Source organism: Struthio camelus, chromosome 1 (genome assembly GCF_040807025.1).
Source record: "Struthio camelus isolate bStrCam1 chromosome 1, bStrCam1.hap1, whole genome shotgun sequence".
Classification (NCBI taxonomy): Eukaryota; Metazoa; Chordata; class Aves; order Struthioniformes; family Struthionidae; genus Struthio; species Struthio camelus.
In genome coordinates, this window is record NC_090942.1 from 157,433,683 (window position 1) to 157,455,008 (window position 21,326).

General features: G+C 55.8%; 2 protein-coding genes across 2 annotated transcripts; both read left to right on the forward strand.

Annotated features, from left to right (window-relative positions):
* Window positions 1–201: 201 nt before the first annotated feature.
* Window positions 202–6,494, forward strand: LOC138062009 (uncharacterized). The gene is made up of 10 exons (XM_068917631.1): window positions 202–319; window positions 1,545–1,616; window positions 2,501–2,572; window positions 3,244–3,315; window positions 3,749–3,820; window positions 4,029–4,100; window positions 4,608–4,679; window positions 5,154–5,225; window positions 5,757–5,904; window positions 6,115–6,494. Exons 1-10 carry the CDS (start codon window positions 202–204, stop codon window positions 6,470–6,472), a joined length of 1,128 nt encoding a protein of 375 aa, XP_068773732.1. The 3' UTR covers window positions 6,473–6,494.
* Window positions 6,495–12,617: 6,123 nt separating this feature from the next.
* On the forward strand, window positions 12,618–18,412 carry LOC138062121 (collagen alpha-2(IV) chain-like). The gene is made up of 13 exons (XM_068918767.1): window positions 12,618–12,735; window positions 12,821–13,009; window positions 13,462–13,533; window positions 13,966–14,037; window positions 14,130–14,168; window positions 14,922–14,993; window positions 15,183–15,254; window positions 15,667–15,738; window positions 15,947–16,018; window positions 16,526–16,597; window positions 17,072–17,143; window positions 17,675–17,822; window positions 18,033–18,412. Exons 1-13 carry the CDS (start codon window positions 12,618–12,620, stop codon window positions 18,388–18,390), a joined length of 1,428 nt encoding a protein of 475 aa, XP_068774868.1. The 3' UTR covers window positions 18,391–18,412.
* Window positions 18,413–21,326: the final 2,914 nt, after the last annotated feature.

The following is a 21,326-nucleotide window of genomic DNA, read 5'->3' on the forward strand; positions in this document are numbered from 1 at the left end:
GCTGCGCTGGGTCGGGTTGTGTTGGTTTGTGTTGCGGCGGGTGTGTTGGTCTGCGTGGTGGTGTGCTGAGTTGCTGGGGTTGTGTTGTGGTGCGCGCTGTGCTGTGGGGCTGTGTGCGCGGCGCGGCGCGGGCCCGGCAGCGGCGCTCGGCGCGCGTGGGCTCGAGGGCGCCGGCGGGGGCGGCTGGTGGCGGCGGGCAGCATGGTGCGAGCGCGGGCGGCGGCGGCGGCCGGGCGCCGCCTCCTGGTGCTCGTGGCCCTGCTGGCGGCCCTGCGCGCCCGGGAGAGCCGCGCTGCTCGGCGGGCAGCGCCGCGCGCAGGTAGGGCGGGCGGCGGCGGAGGCGGCGGCGGGGCGGCGGGGGCCGGGGGGCGGGAGGCGCCTGCGGGCTGCGGCCGGGGCGGCGGGCGGCAGAGCCGGCGGCAGAGCCGGCAGCGAGCGGGCGGCCAGCGGCAGCGGCCCTGCAGCCGCGCCTGGCGCTGCGTGACGGCCGCTCTTCTGGCCCGCGTGGGCTCCCAGCGCTGCCTGGCGGCGAGGGCGATCCGGCTTCCTGGCCGCACGCCGCCTTGGAGCCTCGGGGAGCGGCTGGCGGTGAGTGGTCGCGGGCTGTCCCCGGGAAGACGAGGAGCACTGCTTCTCTCGCGCTGCTTCTGCCTTTGCCTGGCCGGGGGGCTCTTGCGCCCGCGCAGCGGGAACGAGCCTTCGTGTGCCCCGGAGCGGAGGGTTCCCTGTTCGTAGAGCTCCGGCGTCCTTGGTGCATCCCCCTTGCCCCTGGAGGGGAGGATGCCCCTGTTATTTTGTCCCGGGGGTCCTTTGGGGGGCTGTTGGGTAGCGCCTGGAGGGAGGATTTGGGGAGCTGCCAGGTGCCAGCCAACGAGTTCCCCCAGCCCTCCTGCCGCTGGGGGACTCTCGAGCCACGTGGGTGCCCCCCGTTCCCCTTCCGTTCCCTGCAGTTCCCTTCTGCGGAAGCATGTAGCAGCACATAATGAAAGCGTATAATGATTACATACATACATACATACATACATACATAATGATTACAGGTGTTCCTGCAGGCAGTGGCCTTGCAGCTCCTCAGCTGGATCCTGGTTTTGGACCTGTGTGGGATGCCAGTGGTAAGTAGTCAAGAAGCATTCACATCGTGGAACGAGCAGGTTTTTGCAAGATGTTATTCCTGGGACATTTAACTGAGCGCGTCATTGGCCAATGCTCAGGCACACAAAGGAGCAGAGTGGAACTCCGAAAGGCTTGAGAGATCTGTGCTGGGTGTTTTGGCTCGCAAAGCGCTGTTGGCCAGTTCCACCGAGCCTGTGCTGCTTGCAGTGCCTGCTGCAAAGCCAGGGGGCAGGATGGGGTGGAGTTTACAGGTTTGGTGAGCGCCAGGGCGTCCTTTCCCCCAGCAGCTCAACATGTGCATGAAGTGAATGAATGGCAGGGAGGGACAGGTGCTAGGGCGTAATTACACGTTCCCATCCCACACGACCATTCAGACCAGAAGGCTGTGCAAATATAAACCAAAAGCTGTTGCCATCTGTGTTTGGTTCCAGAAGTGGCCGAAGCTGATGGTTATCCAGCTTCTCATCTGGATCGCATTGTTGAGCCTCGGGGTCTTCCCAGGGGTACGTAGTCCACTCTTACTGACGTGAAAGAAGAAGAACTTCCTTTGTAATATTTTGTTGACGTGAAATGGTACCTACTATGTCCTCTTCAGGTCCTCTAAGGGCTTTTGAGCCGCGGGGGGACGCCAGGGGTAAGTTGTGAGCGCTTCTTTACTTTGAGAGCTGCCAGGTGCCAGGCAAAAGGTCATCTCTGCCCCTCCGCAGCTTTGAGCCTATTGACCTCCATATATGTCCCATGTCACGACATGCCCCCCCCCCACCCGCCACTGACTACCATTGCTTTGTGAAGAAGTTGGTAGCTAAGCTTGTAAGGAAAGCGTGCCACCTATGTGTGGGCTTTCTGCCCTGCCTGTAGGCAATGGTTATCGATTTTCTCGGCCGTATCCTGTTCTCGAGGCTCGGGAGGATCCCTGGGGAAAGTGGTCCAGATTTATGCCCTTCACAGAAGAAGCTATTACATGTCAAAACTTTCCTGGTGTGGAGTGTAACTGAATAAGTCCTTGGCTGATCCTGAGACACACAGAAGAGCAGAGTGGGACTCAGGAGGCGTCCAGAGATCTTCCCCAGGGTGCTTTGGCTGGCAAAGCCCCTGTGCTGCTTCCAAAGCCTGCTGCAAAGCCAGCGAGCTTGCTGGAGTTGAGTTTAGAGCTTGTGTGAACTCCAGTGGGTCCTTTTCCCCGACAGCTCCATTCATGCTTACAGCTATACCCACATGGTGCCTGCGCGTGCACCCAGTACACGTTTGCAAGATGCTCACAAGCAGAAGGGCAAGACCAGTGCCTTAGTATAATTCTAGGTTCCTCGTCATTCACAAGCACTCACGTCTGAAGAAGGCTGTTGAAGTATACATAACGGGAGCTGTTCCCGTCTGTGTTTGTTTCCAGATGTGGCTGTAGATGGTGGTTATCCAGCTTCTCAGCTGGATCCCAGTTTTGAACCTCAGGGTGATCGCACAGGTACGTCATGAATATTTACTTTCTTTGAGAGCTCCCACGTCACATACAAAGGGTCAGCCAGGTACCTCGCCAGCTTTAGATATGTAGACCTATCTGGGCGTCCCTTTGTCCCTTTCCACGTGCTGCCGTTGACTTGAAAATCTACGTTGCCCGCTAATAGGGACGTTTCTCATGTGTTTTTGATTACAGCTGCTTCCCTGCAGAGAGCTTATCCAGCTTCTCAGCTGGATGCCGTTGTTGAGCCTCGGGGTCGTCCCAGGGGTACGTAGTCAAGTTTTTCTTACCTGAAAGAAGAAGAACTTACTTTAGAATATTTTGTTGATGGGAAATTGTTCCTACTACTTTGCCTGGAGGTCATCTAAGGGCTTTTGAGCCGCAGGGGGATGCCCGGGGTAAGTTGTGAGCATTTCTTTACTTTGAGAGCTTTGAGGTGCCAGGCAAAAGATTGTGGGAACTCCAAGGTGTCCTTTCCCCCGGGAACGCCCACGCATGCTTAGATCTACACCCACGTGGTTCTTGTGCACGCACCCAGTACACGTTTGCAGGATGCTCACAAGCAGAAGGGCAAGAGCAGTGCCTTAGTGTAATTCTAGGTTCCCGAGCACTCACGTCTGAAGAAGGCTGTTGAAGTATACATAACGGGAGCTGTTCCCGTCTGTGTTTGTTTCCAGATGTGGCTGTAGATGGTGGTTATCCAGCTTCTCAGCTGGATCCCAGTTTTGAACCTCTGAGGGGGGCCACAGGTCAGTAATCAAGATGTATTCTCTTCCTGGAATGAGCGTTTGTTTTAGTGTATTTTATTCCTGGGACATTCAACTGAATAAGTCCTTGGCCAATGCTCAGGCACACAAAGGAGCAGAGTGGAACTCCGAAAGGCTTGAGAGATCTGGGCTGGGTGTTTTGGCTCGCAAAGCGCTGTTGGCCAGTTCCACCGACCCTGTGCTGCTTGCAGTGCCTGCTGCAAAGCCAGGGGGCAGGATGGGGTGGAGTTTACAGGTTTGGTGAGCGCCAGGGCGTCCTTTCCCCCAGCAGCTCAACATGTGCATGAAGTGAATGAATGGCAGGGAGGGACAGGTGCTAGGGTGTAATTACACGTTCCCATCCCACACGACCATTCAGATCAGAAGGCGGTAAAAATATACACCAAAAGCTGTTGCCATCTGTGTTTGGTTCCAGAAGTGGCCGAAGCTGATGGTTATCCAGCTTCTCATCTGGATCGTGTTTTTGAGCCTCAGGGTCTTCCCGGAGGTACGTAGTCAACTCGTACTTAGGTAATAACCCCAAATGGTGCAAGTGCATGCACCCAGGAAGCGTTTGCAAGATGCTCACAAGCAGAAGGGCTAGACCAGTGCCTTAGTGTAATTCTATGTTCCCCGTCATTCACGAGCGCTCACATCTGAAGAAGGATACGGAAGTATACATAACGGGAGCTGTTCCCGTCTGTGTTTGGTTCCAGATGTGGCGGTAGGTGATGGAGGTTTCTCTTTTGATCTGGACTCCCGATTTGAGCGTCAGGGACATCCTGGAGGTGAGTAGTCAGCAGATGCTCCTTTGAAAGAATAAGCATGGCTTTCCTCAGTTTGTAGGGCCCTCCTGATGAAGGCAAGGTACACAGCACACATCCCGCGACTGAAGGGCAGAAGAACACCTAGGGGGAGCGCTGGTTCAGGCTTCCACTGGGCGGTGGGCTCCTGTGCAGGAGGAGCGTAAACGATCCCTTTTGTGGTGTGGTGCTGAGGGTTGCCTGTTTGTCAAGCTCTGGCTTCCTTGGTGTATGTTAGAGACCCCCCTGGAAGCGGGCACGGAGGGAGTGTGTGTTTGTGCTGGGGGTGCTTGGGGGGGGCTGTTGGATAGTGCCTGGAGGGAGGATGTGGAGAGCTGCCAGGTGCCAGCCAACAAGTTCCCCCAGCCTGCCCACCGCTGGGAGACTCTCGAGCTACGTGGGTGCCCCCCGTTCCCCTTCCATTCCCTGCAATTCCCTTCTGTGGAAGCATGTGGCAGCACGTAATGAAAACGTGTCTGTGTGTGATTCCAGGCGTTCCTGCAGGCAGTGGCCTTGCAGCTCCTCAGCTGCATCCCGTTTTTGAGCCTCAGGGGCATGCCAGTGGTAAGTAGTCAAGATGTATTCACTTCCTGGAACGAGCAGTATTTTATTCATGGGCCATGCAGCTGAAGTCCTTGGCCGAGGCTCATACCTGCAGAAGAACGGAGTGGCCTTGGGGAGGGCTTCAGAGATCTGCGCTGGGTGCTGTGCGTGGCAAAGCGGTGTTTGTCTGCTGCTCTAACCTTGTGCTTCTTCCAGTGCCTTGCACAAAGGCAGCAGGCTTGCTGGGTTGAGTTTAGAGCTTGTGTGAACTCCAGCGTGTCCTTTCCCCCGGCAGCTCCATTCATGCTTACATGTGCACCCGCGTGGTGCCCGTGCACGCACCCAGGAAGCGTTTGCAAGATGCTCACGAGCAGAAGGGCGAGACCAGTGCCTTAGTGTAATTCTGTGTTCCCTGCCATGCACGAGCACTCACAGCTGGAGAAGGATAGTGAAGTATACATAACGGGAGCTGTTCCCGTCTGTGTTTGGTTCCAGATGTGGCCGTAGATGGTGGCTATGCAGCTTCCCAGCCTGATGCCAGTTTTGAGTCTCTGGGGAATGCCACAGGTGAGTCGTGACTCTTTGTTTCCTGTGTCCGTAGCCAAAGGTCAGGCAGGCCCCTCTGCTGCTGTGCGAATCTAGACCTGTCTAGATCCAGGCAGGACAACATCCCTTTCCACGCAGCAGAGTTCCTTTCCAAACCCGTGTACCGCCACAGGCATTGTAACCTTTTCTCCTCCGTGTGTGATTCCAGATATCCCTGAAGGCCGTGCTTATCTTCATTTCCCTTGGACTTGTTTTAGTAGCTTTTCCATCTTTTGTTGCCCTCCTGGTGAAGCCAGGGTCCCCAGCACACATCCCCCCACTGAAGCCTAGAGGCACAGTTAGGGGTAGTGATGGTTCAGGCTTTCCCTGGCCAGGGGGCTCTTTTGTCCATGAGAAGCGTAAAAGAACGTTGTGGTCCGCCGGTGCCAAGACCCCACAATCAGCGACGGTACCACCATGGAATGTAAGATTTCCTGGGAATCCCAAACCCATAGTGAGATTGTCCAGGAGTGCAGAAGCCAATGACGTATGGAATTGTCTCCTTTCCTCCAGGTTTTGGTGGTGAGAAAGAGGCAAAGGCCGCACATCATAAAGACCTAGAAAAGCACCGCTTGATCTTCACTGCCGTGGTCTCGAGTTCCGTATTGTTTGGGGTGGTGTTGACCTGTGTAGTTACTGTCCTGCTGAGGAGGAGAAAACAGTGAGTTATTCCTTTCCAACGTTGTTGCTCCTTTCTATCTTTTAGCAGTGAAGCAGGTGTAGTGATAGTATCGTGGAGTGCCTGGTTAGCTGTTGAGAGCACTCTGTTGAGATGTCTGCTGCAAGATATTTTTACCTGGGGTCTTCCTTCCTAGCAGTGAGTACTCTTTCCTGAAAGGCACTTTCCTGAAAGGCCTTCTCCTTGTTGCAGAAAACGGGCACTAGCTAATACTGCGGCTGCCTCCAACCCCGAAGAGCCACGACCAGAGGAAGGCAGAGGAAAATCAGGGAGAGAAAGGACAAAGGAGGAGCTGGCCATAAAAAATGAAAATCTCAACAACAGCTGGAGTCCGCTTGCGGTGAACTTTGCAGCACAGCTTGCCCAGTTATCTAAGGGCAGGAATGCAAATGGTTCGCTTCAGCCGAGATGCCAGAGCAGCTCAGATGGTGGTTATGGCTCTTGCTCGGCTGGCCGCGTTTCCCTGGACTCACCCCAGGCTCATCACTCCAAGTGTGTGTGTTTTCACTACCAACAGGGATATTGTACTTCGGATGAATATTCCGAATAGAATAATAAAAGTGGTGCGAGTCCTTGGCAGTTTTGGTCCTTTCCGTCTGGGTGTAGCGCACAGCGCTTGTGGCAGGGTTGGATGTGGGAGAGGAGCTGTCGGAGAGTGGCACTGCATCAAGGGATGCCCTCGGTCCCGGCATCAGTGTAGTTTCCCAGCTCAGGCTGTCCTGAACGACAAATGAACTCAAAGGCCCGGATCCTATGCGCTCTTTTTAAAGTGAGCCCAAATTGACTCCGACCTTTCCAGAGGAGCACGGTAAAACAGTGGCCGACTCTGAAAACTCTTTTCACCCCTGTTGCCAGCTTCCAAGAGAGGGAAAGGAATGAAGTCCCTAGGAGGATCCAGTATGAATGCCATGTCAAGGTGCAGCCCCGCCACCTGCAGTGTCCCTGGGGAAGCTCACACCGCCATGAGAAACCTGGTGAGGGAAGGGCATAGGACAGGAAAGGCAAGCGGTGAGATTTTAGGATGTTTGCAGGTGACCCAGCAACCCTTTGCCTCTGGCATAGGAAGAACCAGCTCCTCCACCTTCCCCGCATGTTCCTCAAGTCCTGCACGATTCGCTCTCCGCGCGGCACTAAGGGGCAGGCATTCAAGCGGCAGGCTCCTCTCACAAGGGTCAGCCAGCTCGGGACAAGGAAAACCACTCCCACAAGTGGCACGTCTCACAGGAAGATGTTCAGGCCCTGGGTCTCAAAGCACAACCCTCCCAAACATTCGGGATCGTTCCCCCGCCGGGCCCGAGGTGACAGGCAGGGAATGTTGCGGTGGCTCGTCAGAGGAACGAGAGGCAAGGCGAGGAAGGAGCTCAGCGTTAGGACACTTGTTGTCAAGGACAACAAGAAAGGCTTCTTCAAATGCATCAATAGCAAAAGGAAAGCTAGGGAAAAATTGGGCGCCCTGCTGAATGGGGCGGGTGCCCTGGTGACAAAGGATAGAGAGAAGGCAGAGTTACTGAATGCCTTCTTTGCATCAGCCTTTACTGCTAAGGCCAGCCCTCAGGAATGCCAGACCCTGGAGACAAGAGAGGAAGGCTGGAGAAAGGAGAACTTTCCCTTGGTTGAGGAAGATCGGGTTAGAGATCATTTGTCCAAACTTGACATCCACAAATCCATGGGCCCCGATGGGATGCACCCACGAGTGCTGAGGGAGCTGGCGGATGTTATCGCTAGGCCACTCCTCATCATCTTGGAAAGGTCCCGGAGCACAGGAGAGGTGCCTGAGGACTGGAAGAAAGCCAGTGTCACGCCAGTCTTCAAAAAGGGCAAGGAGGAGGAGCCAGGAAACTGCAGACCTGTCAGCCTCACCTCCATCCCGGGAAAGGTGGTGGAACAGCTCCTCCTGGAGGTCCTCACTAAGCATATGGAGGACGAGACGATGATCAGGAGTAGTCAGCATGGATTCATCAAAGGGGAATCACGCTTGACCAATCTGATAGCCTTCTAGGAGGGAATGACTGGCTGGGCAGATGAGGGCAGAGCAGTGGATGTTGTCTGCCTGGACTTCAGCAAGGCTTTTGACGCTGTCCCTGGAAGGGACTCCAGAGGTCCCTTCCACCCTTTATCCTCATAGATAAAGTCAGGAAGTGTGAGTTGGATGAGTGGACGGTGAGGTGGATTGATGGCAGAGCAACTGGCTGGATGGCAGAGCTCAGAGGGTCATGGTCAGTGGCGCAGTCTAGTTGGAGGCCTGTAGCTAGCGGTGTCCCCCAGGGGTCAGTCCTGGGTCCAGTCTTGTTCAATGTATTCCTCAACGACCTGGATGAAGGGACAGAGCGCACCCTCAGCAAGTTTGCTGAGGATACTAAACTGGGAGGAGTGGCTGACACACCAGGGGGCTGTGCTGCCAGTCAGAGGGACCTGGACAGGCTGGAGAGTTGGAGGGCTACAAAGATGATTAGGGGACTGGAGCATCTCTCGTATGGAGAAAGGCTGAGACAGCTGGGCCTGTTCAGCCTGGAGACGAGAAGGCTGAGGGGGGATCTCATCAATGTATACAAATATCTACAGGGAGGGTGTTAAGAGGATGGGACCAGGCTCTTCTCCGTGCTGCTCAGCGACAGGGCAAGAGGCAATGGACACAAATTGAAATACAGGAAGTTCCATCTGAACCTGAGGAGAAACTTCTTTCCTGGGAGGGTGTCTGAGCACTGGCACAGGTTGCCCAGAGAGGTTGTGGAGTCTCCTTTGCTGGAGATATTCAGAAGCCCGCCTAGATGTGATCCTGTGCAATGTGCTCTAGACCACCTTGCTCGGGCAGGGCAGTTGGACTAGATGATCTCCAGAGGTCCCTTCCACCCTTGGCCATTATGTGATTCTGTGACACATTCCCAGGCCTCCCCAATCACATAAGCCAAGGCCTATTTCTGCCCCGGACTCCTGGAGAGACAAGGGAAAAGCCCACCTCCTCGCGGGCTGCTCTGAGAAACGCCCCGCGTGCCACCGTTTCTCAAGCAGAGGCTCTAACACACAAACTCCCACCTCCAGGCAACCTAGAGAGCGTGGCCAGGGGAAGGGCAACTTGCAATGCCTCGCACATGCCAGTGCCCGTGGTTTTCGGACTTCAAAGCTGCACTATTGCCCCACCAGGAACTGAGGAGCAAAAGCAAGCCTCACGCCCAGCCCTGGGCTCCCCAGCGAAACAGCAAGTAGCACGCAGCACTCCCTCTTCGCTTCTGGGGCCTTGCAGAGGCACCTTGCGTTATTTCAGCCGGAGGAGGAGGTATGGATCAGCACAAGTAGCTGCATAAGCCTTAGCTAACACAGAGCATGTCCTAGATGAAGGGCCTCAGCCACCACCAGCCCCTTACATCTTTAGTGTAATTCCTGCTGCGATCCCCCCAAATCGCAGCAGCACCTACACACTTTAAGGACTGCCTTGGGCCTCCAGGCAGACGGGCCCATGTGGCCAGAGCACACTGCTCGGTGCTAATGGGAAAGCGGCAGTGTGCCCCTGCCTCTTCAGGGAACGGCAGCTGCAGTCTCCAAGCCTCCAAAATAAGCATGCGTTCAGCCGTGACCTGGGGCTGCGCGATCACGCAGCCAGCACCTCCAGGCCTCGTTAGCCCCTGAAAGAGGCTAGCCCTTTGGCCTGGCGAGTGTGCTGTGCTCAGGGGCACCGCCAGGAGAAGAGCCTGGAAGTCGGGTTGTCTGGGCACTGCTGGATTTGTTTTGGCCCCAAAGGTAACAAAACCTTCAGCTGGAACTGTTCGTTTGACTTCTGCTCGTGCTTTCGGCCCAACAAACGGCTTATGCTAGGGCCTGATGTACATTTGGAGCAGTGCCGTTAGGCTAGAGCGAGAGCAAAAGATTGATTTACACAGTACCTAGTCCTGTAAACTGGAGAGATGCAAATGAACTCAGGCACAGAACGAGCTGTGACGAACTTGTCGGCCAGGGGTGACGTCTGTGCAGTGTTTCTGGCAGGTGGATTCTCTAGGGACACATGGCATCACATAACAGCTCCCTCAGGCAACAGGCCCAAAGGCTCCCTCTGGAGCTGTCTTTTTCTAAACGGAATTGCGGAGGGGAGGTAAAGTCACAAGCACATATTGTCAGCAAGACCGAGAACTGCTGGACGATTGCCTGAATGAGAAAGAAAAACCCAAGAGATACCTGAGAACACGTCCGATGTGTTTCACACGGGGATGCGAGGTGCTACATAAGCCTGGCCAAGAGGCAGTGAGAACACACGAAAAGGCAAGCACAAGCACTTATGCCTACATGTTAGCAACAGAGTTACACTGTAGTCTGGCTTTTTGCAAAAACTCAGAAGCTTCATTATGCCTTTCAACTGCTACCATACACACTTCAGTGTCTCCAGCAGAGCCAGCTCAGCCTTTCAAGCAGAGCAGCCCCCTTGCCTGGCCAACACTCTCCGGCCTGTCCCAGGGCTCCCGCGCTGGGGGCTGCAGGGCAACTGCCCCGGCACCACTGCCCCGGCCCTCCCAGGCCAGCCCCACAAGACTTGGGAGACCACGCAGGCCCCGAGCCATGCAAACAGCACACCTGGAGCCAGAGAGGCGCTTCCTGGGACAGGGAAATGACAGTAAAGTACATGCCATTTCCCAGAAACAGCAAGGAAACCTAGTCACTCGGTGAAGTCCCACAGACCAGCCCTGGCAATCGGAGCAGACTCAACAAGAGCCTGTCTCCCAGCGACCTCCAGAGGCAAAGGAGCGAGCAAAGTACCTCAGAGCAGAGGTACAGAGTGCAGCCTTTGACTCTGCACAGGAGGAGGCAACAAGCTCCTAGAAGACACAAGTACTGGGCCAGCGGCTGCATGTCCAGCCTTTCTTCCACAGCCACCTCCTTGCCATGGGATTCGCTGTTTTTCAACGCAGAACTGCCTCAGCCCTGACAGCTTGGTCACTGGCACTTCTCAGACTTCGCAGGGAGCCTGATATTGCAGGTCAGCCACGGAACAAGGGGCAGCCTTGAGAGGAGGAACGTGGGTGCCAGGGATGGGCCAGCCGGAGAGAAAAGCAGGTCCTGCTCTCGGTTGCGTGCTGGAGGAGGTCCTGCACGGAGGGCTCCCGGTAGCCTAAACAAAGAAGCCTTTCCTACGCACTTGTTGGCTTTGCTCTTGGCACGTGCTCCCCTCCCCCAGGATAACGCAATTTCTGGAAGTGCATTCAGGCTTCAGGAGGATGTGAAATTCCTGAAGAGCTGCAGCTCTCTACCACTAATGTGGACCCGAGGAGAGAGGTGATGGCAAACGTGGTGCTGCCTTGCTTATGAAAAAGAGCATGGTGCTGTTCTCTGCCAACACGTGCGCGCTCTTCTTCCTGACCTGTGGAGCAGAGGCAACGTTGCCGATTCCGACCTTGCGTTCAGCAGGAGCCACGGTCCAAGGGTAGCAGGAGTTGGCAGCACCGTAGCGGTGCAGGAAAGCTCTGCTGCAACTCACTGACGGGGCAGCTTCTCTTGCAAGAACTGTGGTGAGCAACGTGAGCGCTGCAGAGAGCCCGAGCTGCCAGACCCTCGACTGAGAATAGGTTTGGCAGACTGCGAGGCAGCCCTCCTGCACACCACCACTCGAAAGGAGCTGTGCAAAGCAGCACTCCCCAACTGCAACAACTGGCAAGCAAGAAACGTGGGTGTGTTCCCAGGCACTTGAAAGCAAGTGCTCAAACCTTCCCGTTTCTACCAGCCTGAAACCAATACCACGCTAGGGAAACAGTGCGGCGCTAGGTTTCCCGAGGAGCAGAGTCTCACGTAGGTCTCGCAGCAGAATTAATTCTTTCTTTAAATGACGGTGCAGCAAAGTAACAGCTGGAGCTGGGTGCCTCTGGGGAGGGACTCCGGACAAAGACATTTGGGGGTAATGAGACTCCTTACAGTCTCTTCCAGTCTTCTTTATCGAGTCAGCGGTCTCTGTCCCTTGGGTTCTGCATCTTATGCAAAGGTCAACCGTTACTTTAAGCACTAGTGCTAAGCTGGGCTAGAGGTAAGTTAGCCGCCTTTTCTGACGTCCCACGTGTCCCCCAAGAAGGAGCAGTGTGTAGAGAACGGAGGGTCACTTCCCGAGCTGTTGAGGAAGCCGGGAGGGAACTGTTTCTCCCAGGTCCCCCCCAGCTCTGAAGCACCAGGTTTGTCCAACCTCAGAAGGCAGCAGGATATTTGCCTAATTCCTGCAGGTCTTTGCCAGAACAAGAAGGAAAAGGGATGTGTGAGTGTGTAACTCTGCGTAAGGATACATGCCAGCTAATAAAGTGAGCGCTGCAGGCAGGCGTGTTTGGTGTGTTGAAAGAGAGGGAAAGAAAGAGGGAGAGGCGGGAGCGGCGGGCAGAGAGGCGGGCTGGGAGCGCGGGGCGGCGGGGGCCGCCGCGGAGGGAGCGCGGGGCGCGGCGGGGGGGCGCGGCCCCCTGGGCCCCCGCGGAGGCGCGCGGAGGGCGGCCGTGAGCTCACAGAGAGCCCCGCGGTGCGTCGCGCTGCGCTGCGCTGCGCTGGGTCGGGTTGTGTTGGTTTGTGTTGCGGCGGGTGTGTTGGTCTGCGTGGTGGTGTGCTGAGTTGCTGGGGTTGTGTTGTGGTGCGCGCTGTGCTGTGGGGCTGTGTGCGCGGCGCGGCGCGGGCCCGGCAGCGGCGCTCGGCGCGCGTGGGCTCGAGGGCGCCGGCGGGGGCGGCTGGTGGCGGCGGGCAGCATGGTGCGAGCGCGGGCGGCGGCGGCGGCCGGGCGCCGCCTCCTGGTGCTCGTGGCCCTGCTGGCGGCCCTGCGCGCCCGGGAGAGCCGCGCTGCTCGGCGGGCAGCGCCGCGCGCAGGTAGGGCGGGCGGCGGCGGAGGCGGCGGCGGGGCGGCGGGGGCCGGGGGGCGGGAGGCGCCTGCGGGCTGCGGCCGGGGCGGCAGAGCCGGCGGCAGAGCCGGCGGCAGAGCCGGCAGCGAGCGGGCGGCCAGCGGCAGCGGCCCTGCAGCCGCGCCTGGCGCTGCGTGACGGCCGCTCTTCTGGCCCGCGTGGGCTCCCAGCGCTGCCTGGCGGCGAGGGCGATCCGGCTTCCTGGCCGCACGCCGCCTTGGAGCCTCGGGGAGCGGCTGGCGGTGAGTGGTCGCGGGCTGTCCCCGGGAAGACGAGGAGCACTGCTTCTCTCGCGCTGCTTCTGCCTTTGCCTGGCCGGGGGGCTCTTGCGCCCGCGCAGCGGGAACGAGCCTTCGTGTGCCCCGGAGCGGAGGGTTCCCTGTTCGTAGAGCTCCGGCGTCCTTGGTGCATCCCCCTTGCCCCTGGAGGGGAGGATGCCCCTGTTATTTTGTCCCGGGGGTCCTTTGGGGGGCTGTTGGGTAGCGCCTGGAGGGAGGATTTGGGGAGCTGCCAGGTGCCAGCCAACGAGTTCCCCCAGCCCTCCTGCCGCTGGGGGACTCTCGAGCCACGTGGGTGCCCCCCGTTCCCCTTCCGTTCCCTGCAGTTCCCTTCTGCGGAAGCATGTAGCAGCACATAATGAAAGCGTATAATGATTACATACATACATACATACATACATACATAATGATTACAGGTGTTCCTGCAGGCAGTGGCCTTGCAGCTCCTCAGCTGGATCCTGGTTTTGGACCTGTGTGGGATGCCAGTGGTAAGTAGTCAAGAAGCATTCACATCGTGGAACGAGCAGGTTTTTGCAAGATGTTATTCCTGGGACATTTAACTGAGCGCGTCATTGGCCAATGCTCAGGCACACAAAGGAGCAGAGTGGAACTCCGAAAGGCTTGAGAGATCTGTGCTGGGTGTTTTGGCTCGCAAAGCGCTGTTGGCCAGTTCCACCGAGCCTGTGCTGCTTGCAGTGCCTGCTGCAAAGCCAGGGGGCAGGATGGGGTGGAGTTTACAGGTTTGGTGAGCGCCAGGGCGTCCTTTCCCCCAGCAGCTCAACATGTGCATGAAGTGAATGAATGGCAGGGAGGGACAGGTGCTAGGGCGTAATTACACGTTCCCATCCCACACGACCATTCAGACCAGAAGGCTGTGCAAATATAAACCAAAAGCTGTTGCCATCTGTGTTTGGTTCCAGAAGTGGCCGAAGCTGATGGTTATCCAGCTTCTCATCTGGATCGCATTGTTGAGCCTCGGGGTCTTCCCAGGGGTACGTAGTCCACTCTTACTGACGTGAAAGAAGAAGAACTTCCTTTGTAATATTTTGTTGACGTGAAATGGTACCTACTATGTCCTCTTCAGGTCCTCTAAGGGCTTTTGAGCCGCGGGGGGACGCCAGGGGTAAGTTGTGAGCGCTTCTTTACTTTGAGAGCTGCCAGGTGCCAGGCAAAAGGTCATCTCTGCCCCTCCGCAGCTTTGAGCCTATTGACCTCCATATATGTCCCATGTCACGACATGCCCCCCCCCCACCCGCCACTGACTACCATTGCTTTGTGAAGAAGTTGGTAGCTAAGCTTGTAAGGAAAGCGTGCCACCTATGTGTGGGCTTTCTGCCCTGCCTGTAGGCAATGGTTATCGATTTTCTCGGCCGTATCCTGTTCTCGAGGCTCGGGAGGATCCCTGGGGAAAGTGGTCCAGATTTATGCCCTTCACAGAAGAAGCTATTACATGTCAAAACTTTCCTGGTGTGGAGTGTAACTGAATAAGTCCTTGGCTGATCCTGAGACACACAGAAGAGCAGAGTGGGACTCAGGAGGCGTCCAGAGATCTTCCCCAGGGTGCTTTGGCTGGCAAAGCCCCTGTGCTGCTTCCAAAGCCTGCTGCAAAGCCAGCGAGCTTGCTGGAGTTGAGTTTAGAGCTTGTGTGAACTCCAGTGGGTCCTTTTCCCCGACAGCTCCATTCATGCTTACAGCTATACCCACATGGTGCCTGCGCGTGCACCCAGTACACGTTTGCAAGATGCTCACAAGCAGAAGGGCAAGACCAGTGCCTTAGTATAATTCTAGGTTCCTCGTCATTCACAAGCACTCACGTCTGAAGAAGGCTGTTGAAGTATACATAACGGGAGCTGTTCCCGTCTGTGTTTGTTTCCAGATGTGGCTGTAGATGGTGGTTATCCAGCTTCTCAGCTGGATCCCAGTTTTGAACCTCAGGGTGATCGCACAGGTACGTCATGAATATTTACTTTCTTTGAGAGCTCCCACGTCACATACAAAGGGTCAGCCAGGTACCTCGCCAGCTTTAGATATGTAGACCTATCTGGGCGTCCCTTTGTCCCTTTCCACGTGCTGCCGTTGACTTGAAAATCTACGTTGCCCGCTAATAGGGATGTTTCTCATGTGTTTTTGATTACAGCTGCTTCCCTGCAGAGAGCTTATCCAGCTTCTCAGCTGGATGCCGTTGTTGAGCCTCGGGGTCGTCCCAGGGGTACGTAGTCAAGTTTTTCTTACCTGAAAGAAGAAGAACTTACTTTAGAATATTTTGTTGATGGGAAATTGTTCCTACTACTTTGCCTGGAGGTCATCTAAGGGCTTTTGAGCCGCAGGGGGATGCCCGGGGTAAGTTGTGAGCATTTCTTTACTTTGAGAGCTTTGAGGTGCCAGGCAAAAGATTGTGGGAACTCCAAGGTGTCCTTTCCCCCGGGAACGCCCACGCATGCTTAGATCTACACCCACGTGGTTCTTGTGCACGCACCCAGTACACGTTTGCAGGATGCTCACAAGCAGAAGGGCAAGACCAGTGCCTTGAGAGAGTTGAGTTTCCATCCCACACGACCATTCAGACCAGAAGGCTGTGCAAATATATACCAAAAGCTGTTGCCATCTGTGTTTGGTTCCAGAAGTGGCCAAAGCTGATGGTTATCCAGCTTCTCATCTGGATCGTGTTTTTGAGCCTCAGGGTCTTCCCGGAGGTACGTAGTCAACTCGTACTTAGGTAATAACCCCAAATGGTGCAAGTGCACGCACCCAGGAAGCGTTTGCAAGATGCTCACAAGCAGAAGGGCAAGACCAGTGCCTTAGTGTAATTCTATGTTCCCCGTCATTCACGAGCGCTCACATCTGAAGAAGGATACGGAAGTATACATAACGGGAGCTGTTCCCGTCTGTGTTTGGTTCCAGATGTGGCGGTAGGTGATGGAGGTTTCTCTTTTGATCTGGACTCCCGATTTGAGCGTCAGGGACATCCTGGAGGTGAGTAGTCAGCAGATGCTCCTTTGAAAGAATAAGCATGGCTTTCCTCAGTTTGTAGGGCCCTCCTGATGAAGGCAAGGTACACAGCACACATCCCGCGACTGAAGGGCAGAAGAACACCTAGGGGGAGCGCTGGTTCAGGCTTCCACTGGGCGGTGGGCTCCTGTGCAGGAGGAGCGTAAACGATCCCTTTTGTGGTGTGGTGCTGAGGGTTGCCTGTTTGTCAAGCTCTGGCTTCCTTGGTGTATGTTAGAGACCCCCCTGGAATCGGGCACGGAGGGAGTGTGTGTTTGTGCTGGGGGTGCTTGGGGGGGGCTGTTGGATAGTGCCTGGAGGGAGGATGTGGAGAGCTGCCAGGTGCCAGCCAACAAGTTCCCCCAGCCTGCCCACCGCTGGGAGACTCTCGAGCTACGTGGGTGCCCCCCGTTCCCCTTCCATTCCCTGCAATTCCCTTCTGTGGAAGCATGTGGCAGCACGTAATGAAAACGTGTCTGTGTGTGATTCCAGGCGTTCCTGCAGGCAGTGGCCTTGCAGCTCCTCAGCTGCATCCCGTTTTTGAGCCTCAGGGGCATGCCAGTGGTAAGTAGTCAAGATGTATTCACTTCCTGGAACGAGCAGTATTTTATTCATGGGCCATGCAGCTGAAGTCCTTGGCCGAGGCTCATACCTGCAGAAGAACGGAGTGGCCTTGGGGAGGGCTTCAGAGATCTGCGCTGGGTGCTGTGCGTGGCAAAGCGGTGTTTGTCTGCTGCTCTAACCTTGTGCTTCTTCCAGTGCCTTGCACAAAGGCAGCAGGCTTGCTGGGTTGAGTTTAGAGCTTGTGTGAACTCCAGCGTGTCCTTTCCCCCGGCAGCTCCATTCATGCTTACATGTGCACCCGCGTGGTGCCCGTGCACGCACCCAGGAAGCGTTTGCAAGATGCTCACGAGCAGAAGGGCGAGACCAGTGCCTTAGTGTAATTCTGTGTTCCCTGCCATGCACGAGCACTCACAGCTGGAGAAGGATAGTGAAGTATACATAACGGGAGCTGTTCCCGTCTGTGTTTGGTTCCAGATGTGGCCGTAGATGGTGGCTATGCAGCTTCCCAGCCTGATGCCAGTTTTGAGTCTCTGGGGAATGCCACAGGTGAGTCGTGACTCTTTGTTTCCTGTGTCCGTAGCCAAAGGTCAGGCAGGCCCCTCTGCTGCTGTGCGAATCTAGACCTGTCTAGATCCAGGCAGGACAACATCCCTTTCCACGCAGCAGAGTTCCTTTCCAAACCCGTGTACCGCCACAGGTATTGTAACCTTTTCTCCTCCGTGTGTGATTCCAGATATCCCTGAAGGCCGTGCTTTTCTTCATTTCCCTTGGACTTGTTTTAGTAGCTTTTCCATCTTTTGTTGCCCTCCTGGTGAAGCCAGGGTCCCCAGCACACATCCCCCCACTGAAGCCTAGAGGCACAGTTAGGGGTAGTGATGGTTCAGGCTTTCCCTGGCCAGGGGGCTCTTTTGTCCATGAGAAGCGTAAAAGAACGTTGTGGTCCGCCGGTGCCAAGACCCCACAATCAGCGACGGTACCACCATGGAATGTAAGATTTCCTGGGAATCCCAAACCCATAGTGAGATTGTCCAGGAGTGCAGAAGCCAATGACGTATGGAATTGTCTCCTTTCCTCCAGGTTTTGGTGGTGAGAAAGAGGCAAAGGCCGCACATCATAAAGACCTACCAAAGCACCACGTGGTCCTCACGGCCGTGGTCTCGAGTTCCGTATTGTTTGGGGTGGTGTTGACCTGTGTAGTTACTGTCCTGCTGAGGAGGAGAAAACAGTGAGTTATTCCTTTCCAACGTTGTTGCTCCTTTCTATCTTTTAGCAGTGAAGCAGGTGTAGTGATAGTATCGTGGAGTGCCTGGTTAGCTGTTGAGAGCACTCTGTTGAGATGTCTGCTGCAAGATATTTTTACCTGGGCTCTTCCTTCCTAGCAGTGAGTACTCTTTCCTGAAAGGCACTTTCCTGAAAGGCCTTCTCCTTGTTGCAGAAAACGGGCACTAGCTAATACTGCGGCTGCCTCCAACCCCGAAGAGCCACGACCAGAGGAAGGCAGAGGAAAATCAGGGAGAGAAAGGACAAAGGAGGAGCTGGCCATAAAAAATGAAAATCTCAACAACAGCTGGAGTCCGCTTGCGGTGAACTTTGCAACACAGCTTGCCCAGTTATCTAAGGGCAGGAATGCAAATGGTTCGCTTCAGCCGAGATGCCAGAGCAGCTCAGATGGTGGTTATGGCTCTTGCTCGGCTGGCCGCGTTTCCCTGGACTCACCCCAGGCTCATCACTCCAAGTGTGTGTGTTTTCACTACCAACAGGGATATTGTACTTCGGATGAATATTCCGAATAGAATAATAAAAGTGGTGCGAGTCCTTGGCAGTTTTGGTCCTTTCCGTCTGGGTGTAGCGCACAGCGCTTGTGGCAGGGTTGGATGTGGGAGAGGAGCTGTCGGAGAGTGGCACTGCATCAAGGGATGCCCTCGGTCCCGGCATCAGTGTAGTTTCCCAGCTCAGGCTGTCCTGAACGACAAATGAACTCAAAGGCCCGGATCCTATGCGCTCTTTTTAAAGTGAGCCCAAGTTGACTCCGACCTTTCCAGAGGAGCACGGTAAAACAGTGGCCGACTCTGAAAACTCTTTTCACCCCTGTTGCCAGCTTCCAAGAGAGGGAAAGGAATGAAGTCCCTAGGAGGATCCAGTATGAATGCCATGTCAAGGTGCAGCCCTGCCACCTGCAGTGTCCCTGGGGAAGCTCACACCGCCATGAGAAACCTGGTGAGGGAAGGGCATAGGACAGGAAAGGCAAGCGGTGAGATTTTAGGATGTTTGCAGGTGACCCAGCAACCCTTTGCCTCTGGCATAGGAAGAACCAGCTCCTCCACCTTCCCCGCATGTTCCTCAAGTCCTGCACGATTCGCTCTCCGCGCGGCACTAAGGGGCAGGCATTCAAGCGGCAGGCTCCTCTCACAAGGGTCAGCCAGCTCGGGACAAGGAAAACCACTCCCACAAGTGGCACGTCTCACAGGAAGATGTTCAGGCCCTGGGTCTCAAAGCACAACCCTCCCAAACATTCGGGATCGTTCCCCCGCCGGGCCCGAGGTGACAGGCAGGGAATGTTGCGGTGGCTCGTCAGAGGAACGAGAGGCAAGGCGAGGAAGGAGCTCAGCGTTAGGACACTTGTTGTCAAGGACAACAAGAAAGGCTTCTTCAAATGCATCAATAGCAAAAGGAAAGCTAGGGAAAAATTGGGCGCCCTGCTGAATGGGGCGGGTGCCCTGGTGACAAAGGATAGAGAGAAGGCAGAGTTACTGAATGCCTTCTTTGCATCAGCCTTTACTGCTAAGGCCAGCCCTCAGGAATGCCAGACCCTGGAGACAAGAGAGGAAGGCTGGAGAAAGGAGGACTTTCCCTTGGTTGAGGAGGATCGGGTTAGAGATCATTTGTCCAAACTTGACATCCACAAATCCATGGGCCCCGATGGGATGCACCCACGAGTGCTGAGGGAGCTGGCGGATGTTATCGCTAGGCCACTCCTCATCATCTTGGAAAGGTCCCGGAGCACAGGAGAGGTGCCTGAGGACTGGAAGAAAGCCAGTGTCACGCCAGTCTTCAAAAAGGGCAGGGAGGAGGAGCCAGGAAACTGCAGACCTGTCAGCCTCACCTCCATCCCAGGAAAGGTGGTGGAACAGCTCCTCCTGGAGGTCCTCACTAAGCATATGGAGGACGAGACGATGATCAGGAGTAGTCAGCATGGATTCATCAAAGGGGAATCACGCTTGACCAATCTGATAGCCTTCTAGGAGGGAATGACTGGCTGGGCAGATGAGGGCAGAGCAGTGGATGTTGTCTGCCTGGACTTCAGCAAGGCTTTTGACGCTGTCCCTGGAAGGGACTCCAGAGGTCCCTTCCACCCTTTATCCTCATAGATAAAGTCAGGAAGTGTGAGTTGGATGAGTGGACGGTGAGGTGGATTGATGGCAGAGCAACTGGCTGGATGGCAGAGCTCAGAGGGTCATGGTCAGTGGCGCAGTCTAGTTGGAGGCCTGTAGCTAGCGGTGTCCCCCAGGGGTCAGTCCTGGGTCCAGTCTTGTTCAATGTATTCCTCAACGACCTGGATGAAGGGACAGAGCGCACCCTCAGCAAGTTTGCTGAGGATACTAAACTGGGAGGAGTGGCTGACACACCAGGGGGCTGTGCTGCCAGTCAGAGGGACCTGGACAGGCTGGAGAGTTGGAGGGCTACAAAGATGATTAGGGGACTGGAGCATCTCTCGTATGAAGAAAGGCTGAGACAGCTGGGCCTGTTCAGCCTGGAGACGAGAAGGCTGAGGGGGGATCTCATCAATGTATACAAATATCTACAGGGAGGGTGTTAAGAGGATGGGACCAGGCTCTTCTCCGTGCTGCTCAGCGACAGGGCAAGAGGCAATGGACACAAATTGAAATACAGGAAGTTCCATCTGAACCTGAGGAGAAACTTCTTTCCTGGGAGGGTGTCTGAGCACTGGCACAGGTTGCCCAGAGAGGTTGTGGAGTCTCCTTTGCTGGAGATATTCAGAAGCCCGCCTAGATGTGATCCTGTGCAATGTGCTCTAGACCACCTTGCTCGGGCAGGGCAGTTGGACTAGATGATCTCCAGAGGTCCCTTCCACCCTTGGCCATTATGTGATTCTGTGACACGTTCCCAGGCCTCCCCAATCACATAAGCCAAGGCCTATTTCTGCCCCGGACTCCTGGAGAGACAAGGGAAAAGCCCACCTCCTCGCGGGCTGCTCTGAGAAACGCCCCGCGTGCCACCGTTTCTCAAGCAGAGGCTCTAACACACAAACTCCCACCTCCAGGCAACCTAGAGAGCGTGGCCAGGGGAAGGGCAACTTGCAATGCCTCGCACATGCCAGTGCCCGTGGTTTTCGGACTTCAAAGCTGCACTATTGCCCCACCAGGAACTGAGGAGCAAAAGCAAGCCTCACGCCCAGCCCTGGGCTCCCCAGCGAAACAGCAAGTAGCACGCAGCACTCCCTCTTCGCTTCTGGGGCCTTGCAGAGGCACCTTGCGTTATTTCAGCCGGAGGAGGAGGTATGGATCAGCACAAGTAGCTGCATAAGCCTTAGCTAACACAGAGCATGTCCTAGATGAAGGGCCTCAGCCACCACCAGCCCCTTACATCTTTAGTGTAATTCCTGCTGCGATCCCCCCAAATCGCAGCAGCACCTACACACTTTAAGGACTGCCTTGGGCCTCCAGGCAGACGGGCCCATGTGGCCAGAGCACACTGTTCGGTGCTAATG

What these genes read in the sequence shown, in the direction of transcription:
- LOC138062009 (XM_068917631.1), top strand. Translation starts at nt 202, where the DNA reads ATGGTGCGAGCGCGGGCGGCGGCGGCGGCCGGGCGCCGCCTCCTGGTG. An exon ending in GCCTCGGGGTCTTCCCAGGG is followed by an intron (nt 1,617 to 2,500) that starts GTACGTAGTCCA and finishes GTTTGTTTCCAG; the next exon opens with ATGTGGCTGTAGATGGTGGT. An exon ending in GCCTCAGGGTCTTCCCGGAG is followed by an intron (nt 3,821 to 4,028) that starts GTACGTAGTCAA and finishes GTTTGGTTCCAG; the next exon opens with ATGTGGCGGTAGGTGATGGA.
- LOC138062121 (XM_068918767.1), top strand. Translation starts at nt 12,618, where the DNA reads ATGGTGCGAGCGCGGGCGGCGGCGGCGGCCGGGCGCCGCCTCCTGGTG. An exon ending in ACCTGTGTGGGATGCCAGTG is followed by an intron (nt 13,534 to 13,965) that starts GTAAGTAGTCAA and finishes GTTTGGTTCCAG; the next exon opens with AAGTGGCCGAAGCTGATGGT. An exon ending in GCCTCGGGGTCTTCCCAGGG is followed by an intron (nt 14,038 to 14,129) that starts GTACGTAGTCCA and finishes TGTCCTCTTCAG; the next exon opens with GTCCTCTAAGGGCTTTTGAG.